General features: G+C 31.6%; 1 protein-coding gene across 3 annotated transcripts in view; it reads left to right on the plus strand.

Moving 5' to 3' along the window:
• LOC126738026 (protein winged eye) overlaps positions 1-4,692 on the plus strand; it is a 117,477-nt gene extending 112,785 nt beyond the window's left edge. For all 3 annotated transcript variants that reach the window (XM_050443187.1, XM_050443185.1, XM_050443186.1), the window contains one exon: positions 711-4,692. In XM_050443187.1, the coding sequence (XP_050299144.1) occupies positions 711-941 (231 nt within the window). In that variant the 3' untranslated portion in view covers positions 942-4,692. The remainder of the gene's footprint in view (positions 1-710) is intronic.
• Positions 4,693-9,771: the final 5,079 nt, after the last annotated feature.

Raw genomic sequence — 9,771 nt, forward strand, 5'->3', positions numbered from 1 at the left:
TAAAAAAATATACATTTTTGTTAACAAAGCATGATATATGTACTGATACTCAAAATATAGCTTAACAAGATGAATGAAAATAAATATACCTTAATAAAGGAGTAAAATATACAAAGTAGTGGTAAAACATATGATTTAAGTTATAAAACCAATTATGAAATAGTAAAACAGAAAAAAATATCGCTATCTGGCAAAACTTAAAGTATAAAAAATAAAAGGTATAAAAACTAATAGGGATATTTATAAACTATAAAACCAATCAAAAAACATATATAAATAAAACTTTAGCCTCATTCACAAAAAAAACCCTTTAAAATCGTCATTTACCCTATTTGGACAACATAGAGGTCACAAGGCAAGAATAAGTGAAGAATTCAAAAAATATATAAATTATTGACACCTCTATTGTCATAACTAATACTTCAAAAACCTTAGGCCTTATTTAAAGTAATTAAAGCGTATAGCGTTCTTAAACTTATCTATAACTAAATAAAAGTCCTGTGATCAAGTTGACTCTCATAGAATTCCAAAAATTGCAAATTGGATCCCTATTTTCGTACATTTACTTTTGTAACTCTGTCATGAAAAGTAATAACTTTTGTTTATTATTATTATTATCATCAACACTACTGACACGGTTTCTAAAGACTAATATAATATCACCATTAAGTAAACAGATCTATTATTATTGATCAAATATATTGTTTTAGGGTGCCCTCTTCGAGTCTCCCCACATCGACGAAAACGACGTGCAAACAATATCCCACAAATGCGAGGTACTGCCGTTAAAAGACTACGTGAAAAGACTGGGCAACGATCCGGCTCGGTACGCCACCATTTACGATAACAACGACATCTATTATTTAGCGGGACATTACGATCCCACCGTGCACACCCTCAGGATGGAGTCCGGAATACCATTTTCATCAAAAAGTGACTGACGATAATCGAAAGTTGTTGTTGTTGTCATAAGGCGTAGATGAATCCAGTCGAGATATGACTGACTGACTATAAAGAGGTTTGGGAGCTTGATAATACAAATCTAAAAGAGCAATATTTAGATGTTTTTTGAAAATCTAGTGATTTTTGGTGCTATGTTAAATTTGTTTGTTGTTTTTGAGTTGTTTTGTTGGAACCGTATTGTTTTTTATTGAGAGAGCTTCACATCAAAGTTACTTAAAGATCCGTTTAGTGTGGTTGCGATTTAATAATAATGACGATGTTATTAATAGTAGTTTTTATCTGTCAATTATGAAAAATGTTTGTTTAATCAACCGGGGGTGGATACTGTTAAGAAAAGTGGATTTTCTTTTGATTAAGTAAAATCTCTGTGTCTCCAAATAGCCTTACCGCGGCGATTTTTGATTAAAAGTGAGAAAATTGTGCATGAATGAAGTTTTGGGGATTTTTTATGCAACATTCCTGCTTTTTTGGTGAATGCGCGTGCGCCATTTTAAACACAGAGAAATATTTCTTAAAATATTGAAATTTTTATCACTGTACTTCTTAGATTCGGTAAATGTCTCTCAATTAAATCACACGCTATAGTCTGTTTATTTATTTTCAAAAGAATGCACGCGCCTTCAACAACATATCAAAAATTTTATAATGCAACGTTGCCGTATTGCCTGGAATTTTCGCAGGTTTAGCTACTTTTTATTTTATTTTACAAATGCAGACAGGCCAGGAATTCCATTTTCCAAAGTTTCTTATAAAACCGAGTAGTTTTTGAAATTAAGAAAAATAAGTCAATATCAAGAGAAATCTGATAGGCTGGCAACATCGACAAGTTAAATATGAAAGTTTTCGAAAAAAAAAATCAAAATGCAACGTTGCTAAAGTGCCTGTAAGTTTTCCAAAGTCTTTCTTGAAACTGTGTAATTTTTTAAATGAAACAAAATGGGTCAAAATTAAGAAAAATCAGATGAACTGGCAACAATGACAAGATAGATACAAAAAACTTTGGGAAAAAATGCAACGTTGCCAAATTACCTGAAATTATCCTTGTTTCAACTACCTTTTATGTTATTTTAAAATTAAAACCAGGTTAGTTGCAAGTTTTGTTGTGAAATAGGTGAAAAATGATCAAAAACTTATTAGCTGGCAACATGGCTAAGCTGGATTGACCGAACTAATAAAATCAAACGTTGATAACAGTAAAATTTGCAAAAATAATCTAAATGCAATGTTGCCAAAGTGTCTAAAATATTTGGAAAGGCACGATTTTGGTTTATAAAGGTAATTGAAAAAAATATTTTCTTGAGAAATGAGGTTTTTTTTGTCAGTATCAACAATGTTGCCAATTTTAAGTAAAGATTTATTGAAATCACTTTTCATAGGAGTAGGGTAATGCGACCTTGCCAGAGTGCCTATAAATATAAAAGTTTTAGGCACGCCTTAATTATTCCAAAAACTAACCATAAAAATAAACTAAAATATTTGTGATATAGGTATGAGGTTACATTTTGCCATTGTTGCCATATACTTTGTTAACCAATCTTTTGGATTTTTTTTTCCTTGGAAACAAAAAATGCCAGGTTGCCAACACGCCTTAATTTGTCAAAGTTTCAACTACTTTATGTCTTAACAAAAACCTGAATCAAAAACAAAATCAATAAAATGGTAATTTTAACTGTTAGGGAGCAGTTTGTCATTATAAATGATGAAGCAACGTTGCCAATTTTAAGAAAAATTCAAAACTTTTTAAAGCATTTTTCCTTGAGGAATGATTATGCGACGTTGCCGATATACTTAAAGTGGCCAACGATCAACAACTACTTTTTAATTTATTTTGATATAAATAATTAATTTTTCATAGGCAGGAAGAAGATCATGGTTAGATTTCGCCATAATAAATTATCTACAACGTTGCCAATTTTTGTTTAAAAATCCAATATATTTTTTCTTGAAAACAGATAGTGCCACGTTGCCGACCTGCCTAAAATTACCTAAAATGCAACGACTTTCTATGCAATGAAATTAAATCATCGATGAAATTAAGATAAGAGAACCGTATCGTTTGTATGTGAGCAACAAAGAAATCGCGTTTTCGGCAAATGTCTCCTTCAAATGCTTTGATTCAAAGTGAGACAATAATATTATTAGTCTTAGAGGATAGATATACAAAACATTCCTGACAGATTGGTGAAGGCGCGTAAGGAGTTTTGTACATTAAATAGCAAAACCGTCTTGTATCATTTGATAAAAAATAATTTAAGCTTAGAAGGGATTATTGGAGTATAGTCAAAGTACGAACAAAACCATTTAACTCATATGTCGACGTTTCTGTTTATTTTAAATGATCCTCAAGGCACTTCAATGGACAATCATTGTCGTCACTTATATCGCATGAAAATTTGAGTTTAAATAAATAAACCATTACTAATAAAATTTATTTTTTGTACCCTCTAGATTCAGATTTTGTCATTAACCTTAACCAAAAATCTATTTCTTCATAAACAAAAGAGTGCACGCGCCTTCACCAACACATCAAGACTTTTTTCATATCTTTCGAGATTACCTAATTAATTTGGCTCTTATTTGCTTCATTAATTCTCAAAATTAATATAGAAATTAGCCGCAGTTGGACAAAACCTTGAATATTCATAATAATTATAGTAAATCTCCTTAAATGACATTAACAAATTAATATTCAAATCCTGCCTATTATTCTAGCAAAAATAAAGCCGAGTAACTTGTCGCATTTATGACTTAAAATAAGATCGACTGCCTGGAATAGTGAAATTCTTTTGATTCAAATTTAAACCATGACCATTTCATATACGAAAACCTTCTCTCTGCTTTCCCTCTTAATTTGCATACTATTCAAGCAAAATTAAATAAATGAATTATGACAGTTGCTGTTGCTGCTTTATTATACCTTCATTCCTTTTGATTTATTACACATTTGCCTGCACAGATTCTCCAGTAGTTCCTTGTTGAGTTCTAGATTTTTATCTCTTTCCAAAGCTGACTGTTCAACTCTCCCTCTGTCATCACATTTGACTGCCGAGACATGGATAGTATTCGATATTCAATATTTATGTTTTAATAATATTTACCTTTTTTTACAGGATTCCCTGGACTAACAGTCTAAAAAATGAACCTTTTCCCCAAACAACAAAAAACCTCTTTTCTAAACTGCTTGCCCAATTAAAATAATTGCCTGGAATATAATATAATATGCGCCTATTTTTGGTCTACCATTGGCTAAAATGGAGGAAATGTTAAAAAATTTATTTATTAACTGTTATATTCATTACAGTAGATGTTATAGTTGAACCTTTAATTTAAAAGAAGAACATTATTCTAAGCTAAATTTCTTTTAATAACAGTTAACGAGAATCTCGTGTGTTGCAACTTTATAAAACCAGTTAAGCAAAAAAATTATTTAGCAGATACATAGTTTGATTTGACGTTATTTTATATTCGCCAAAATTCGAACTTACTTAAGCTTCCGTCCACCCTTTGTTGATTAATCAAACTAAAACAAAAAGCTACCAGAACCACCCTGAATATTGACGGTAATAAAAAAATTTCGATAATAAATCTCCTTACGAGCCGACAAAAATTCACATTTTTAGCCGATAAGTTGTACAGTTTTTGTAAATATTCAAACCAGTAGACGTAGTACTTATATAAAACAGATATATATAATTATGTGGAAAATATATATATATTTTGATATTCCGACCAATAGCACGGCGGTCATTGCGGTCTTTTTTTTCTAAATAACGGTGTACTAAAAATTCTCGGACGGAAAAAAAAAACGTATTTACCCCAAAAAAAAAGATATTTTTGCAATCACCCAATTTCGTAACTTTTGGACTGTATTAATGGTGCCTATATTTATATTATACACGTTTTGGACCTAAAATGACTGAAAACTATTGGACTATAATTTTTTGTATTCTAGTGAGTAACGTTTAAGATAGTTTTACAGGGTTTAAGAGAAAACCACTCTGTAGACGCACCACGTGTGTAACTCCACACCGGCATTTTAATGAAAAGTGGAGTTGGGCGCACGCAAAAAAAAAACATGGAAATCCATTGAACGTTAAAACGTGTCTGAGGGTTAATTAGGTTTAGACTTTTTTTTGGTTTAGTTTTTATTGAATTAGTACCAGTTGATTGCTTGCCAGTTGATATCAGCAAAACAGCCAATGTTGCCTAAATAATCCATATTTCTTGGGTAGAAATCAGTTTGCAGTAATCACTATTGTAGAAGAAACAATTACTACAGAAAAGTCTTTAAGATAAGCCTGTTTTCTCAAATATTATTTTAAAGACATTACTTGCCTTCCCAGTTTCTGACCCAATTTTATAAAAATCTTGTGTTGTAGTAATTTTGCTTCAGTATCCATGCTATTAGGGGAGACTGGGGTCAATTGAACCAATTTTTTTTTCTGGCTAGATAAATACTATATAATATGATCAAAAAATAGGTAACATATAGATAGGAACTTGACATACTTGACCTAGTAGTTAAATTTGACTATAGATAAGCGAAAAAAAATATGCAAATAAAAATAAGTGGTGGAGCATAATGTTTTGAACGACCCCGATCAAGGGTCAATTGAAACACATTATGGGGATAGTTGTAACAAAAGCAATATAAATTAAATAAAAAACACATTTCTTTTTATTTTCTTTTATTATTCAAAAAAGACTCAAAATCATATAGAAACTGTAAAAAATGCCTCATAAAAACAAAAAAAAAAATAACAGAAGCTTATGAGGAGGAACATTAAACAGAAACGTAGGAACATAAAATAAAACTTAGGAAAAAGTTTAAAAACAACTGGTGGTTCTTATAATATAGATGTGTAACACTTAACTTTCAATTTTTGGTCAGTCACTTTGACAATTATGGCAAACATAATATGTAAGCTCTTGTGGTGTGCATGCTTCATGCGACCACATTTTGCAGTTAGTACATCGGATCCACTGTTCTGTCGTTCTACGTCAGAACGCGTCAGAACGCATCTACAGAAAAGTTAATTTGAAATAAAATCAAAAAAACAGTTAATATGTCATGTTTTCTGAACTAAAAATGTTGTAAAGAAAGTTTTTGGACAGATAAGCAAAAAATAAGCTAATTTATATTAATTAATAATAAAAACATGTATTTAAAAAATATAACAAATTTTGGAGCACATGCCATATTATTTTTTTCAGAATTCTAGAAAATTACTTAAATAAAACCTGGTATCTGTAGCAGATCATGTAAATACGTGGTTTATATTAAGTATTTCATATTGTTACAAAGTAATTTATATGGTTTTCCTTCAATTGAATGGAAGTTGTTAACTTTTCATTTGGGGTACTGAAATTAAATAAAAAACTGGTTACTAAAGAAAACATTTATTCTTATTTCAGTAACATTTCAAAGTTACAAATTTTAATAAGGCTGATATTTGCAGTTATTACAAGCATTGTTACATAATAATAAACCGATACAAATAATATTACAAATCAATATTTTAACAAAAAAACAACACACCTTTGTGGTACAAAAAACAATGATTTTGAAAGATGTCAAAATCTTAAATTTATCTATCACAAGGTAGATTTTCCCAGAAGTGAAAACGCTCTTTTGGAATTATACTCTTTAATTTTTTAAATATATTTTCCTTTTTTTCTTTTGTCACGCCTCTTGGTTCTTTTTGAAAAGCTGGTAAAGTTATACCCATCTTAATTTTACTATTTTGCAAGCAATCTAGCTCATGCAAATTGTTGTCCTTTGATGAAATATACTGAAGTTTAAATAGGCCTTTTCTGGCAATTATTTGTGTAATATTACTCAAATATGGACCGGGATTCGTTTTTCTAAGCTTTTGTTGTGATGCAAAATCTGGCCACAAATAAAAATCTGTTGGATTCATTGATTTTACAGTTACACGACCAGAATTGGCCATTTCAACTGCTCTTACAAAATCTTGGAAATCGTATGTTTTTTTTTTGACGTTTCAGTGAAAGCTCCACTTGATGGTGGAAACTATCCGCTGACATGAGCCAGTATAACAAAGTTTTTATAATCTCTATTATGCAAGAAAAAGGAATAAAAACAACTTATAATGTTTTCTTTAGACCGACCGGACACAGCTTCATGCCAAAGTACAGCATGTGGTGATGGTTGTTTCCTTTTTTTACCTATCGGGACAAAACTTTCATTATATGCAATTAATCTCTGGAAAAATATAGCCTTTTTGAACATCTCAATCCTGGGTAACATTATTATTTTTGTAAGTCAACTGAGACTCTTAAAGTGTCATTTGTCTCTGGTTTTTCACAATCTTGTTTATACAATTCCCTTGATCGTTTGGCTTGAAGAATATGTGTATTCCATTTATCACAATTTTCACAGTCCAGTTTAAGTGATTCAGAATTGTTGCGGATTGTGAAGTTTAAATTCTTCGCAGAGTTCACATTCCTCGTGACCAAACTGGGTAAAAGAAATTTTGTTTAATTATCTTCCTGTACACTTCATATGAGCACGTATTTTGAGGATATTTCTCCAAGAAATCTTTATGCATAAAAGTAGCATTTATATCACTTGGAAGAGAGCGGCGATTTGGGGCGTGCTCTCGCCGATAATGGGAAATGGTTGGGTGGAAGCTTTCTATATGTTCTTTGATAAATTTCCTATCAATTTTTTTCTCTGATGGTCTACGACCTCGTCCATCAAGTTTGGGTTGGGACAGGTTACTCATCGGAGAGTTTTCTTTTCCAATTAAAAAACTTTGAATGGCCCAATCATTACTTCTTTTGTATCCCAGGGTTGTAAGGAAAAAAATTTTACACACATTATGTTTTTCCCCTTTACTGTCTTTATAATAATATTTAAGGAAATTTTGTCTCACAGGATTTTCTACAAGAGTAGTTCTTCTTTTTACGTTCGTGCGCGAAATCGAATTTAAAATAAACGTTTTCTTTTCAATCCAGGTTAAATTCCAGTAGTTATTATTAATTTCCTTTCGTCTTTCATCGTCTATAGAAGAGATACATTGTTTTTTACATTTAGTAAAATATCCATTAAAAAATACACACAAAATAATAGCAAACCTCACTAACATAAAATCACAACTAACGCACATGCCTGCCTGATTAAAACTAAATAAATATTTCTAGACTCCCGCGAATTTTGTTGTTATTGCCTAGTTAAAACCTGGCAGCTACATCCGTATCAAGACCGAAGCTTAGGAAAAACCTGGCATGTGCATAATGCTTAGAAATAACCACGGAACTACTCGCCCGCGCCGTGCATTTGCCAGGTTCTATCTAAGGAATTCTAGGATGCCAGTTTTTTGCTTAGGATGTTGGCTATTTTATGCAGTTACGGTGTATTATTTTTTAAATTTTACTCAATTTTAAATGAAAATTACGGGGTTTAACAGATTAACGGGATTTACAGATAAGAAAAAAACCACTACCAGTTCACTTTTGCTGATAACTCAATTTAAAAAAAAAAATGTAGATACGGGGTTCTGACTTAGGACGGCAGTGTTCACCTGGCTTACTTTTATTAAATGGTTCCACACACCAAACAAAAACATTTCCTTTCGTCGTCAGTAGAATTTTCAGATGACTTCTTTCTTGTTCTCACGGGTGCTTTTTTTGGGATTTTCTTTGGACCCTTCTTTTCGGTTTCCAGATTCCGTTTGACCTTTTGTGTTTTCTTATTAGCTTCTCTCTCTATTTCCTCCTTTTCCGGTGTATCGGTGTACACGGTTGACTGCCTCTTTTTCTTACCTCTTGCGTTTATTTTTCTTGGTGAAGCTTTTCCGAAAGGCCCAACAACTTCTGGTGAAAACGTGTTATTTTGGGTGTTTTCGGAAATTTCACAATTTTTTAGGTCCCGAGAAGTTGATGGCGTTGGGTTTTGAAACTCATCTTCTAAGGTTGGTACAGTCAGATTGTTTCCTGGATTTGAACTAGGATGATCATTTGGAGGTTCGGTTGAAGGCAACCTACTGGTAACAGACGTAGATGAGGTAGGATTATCAAATGTATCTTCCAAAGTAGGATCTGTCAGATTCAGATTGTTGCCTGGATCTAAAGCAGGTGAAACTGAAGGTTCGATTGGAGGCAACCTATCTGTGACAAAAGATGGCGAGAAATCTGTCTCCGTAAAAATATCTCTGTTAAAAGCATATATCCCTGTACACTTAAATCCGGCTTGGATATTGCTTTGTGTAAGAGCTAAGGGCAATGTTGTTGCGGCAATTCCGGGTAAATCATATACAGTGAAATCTCCCATTAGCGGACATTGACGGTACCAAGTTTATTGTCCGCTAATAAGAAAACTGAAATATGTAAATGTATGTACATAATTTTTATTAACTAACATTTGTTTTATTAATATCATAATTTTTATTAACTAACATGTATTGATGAAAATTACACGTATAAACAAACAAAGGTACATTGCTACCTTAAATACCAGAAAAAGAAAACTGAAATTTAAAATCCTTAAAAATTTGTTGCAAATTTCAGATCTTATACCTTAAAAAAGTCAGATATTTTTGCCTGCTTCTTCTTTTTCATTTTTTCCTGAAAAGGCAGGTTTGAAAATGCGATTCGATATTTTTAAGGTGTTCAAAAGCGACAAAATCATTTTTTGTAAATTTTTTTAGATCATCAACACATTTTATTGCATCGGCATAAGAATTAACAGTACTCAAAGCTTCTTCCCTTTCTTCCTCTTCGTCCTTTTCTTCACTATCACTTTCCAGCAAAATTGTATTTTGTACCTCATCAGCAATGGTTTCT

This window comes from Anthonomus grandis, chromosome 6, assembly GCF_022605725.1.
Source record: "Anthonomus grandis grandis chromosome 6, icAntGran1.3, whole genome shotgun sequence".
Taxonomy (NCBI): Eukaryota; Metazoa; Arthropoda; class Insecta; order Coleoptera; family Curculionidae; genus Anthonomus; species Anthonomus grandis.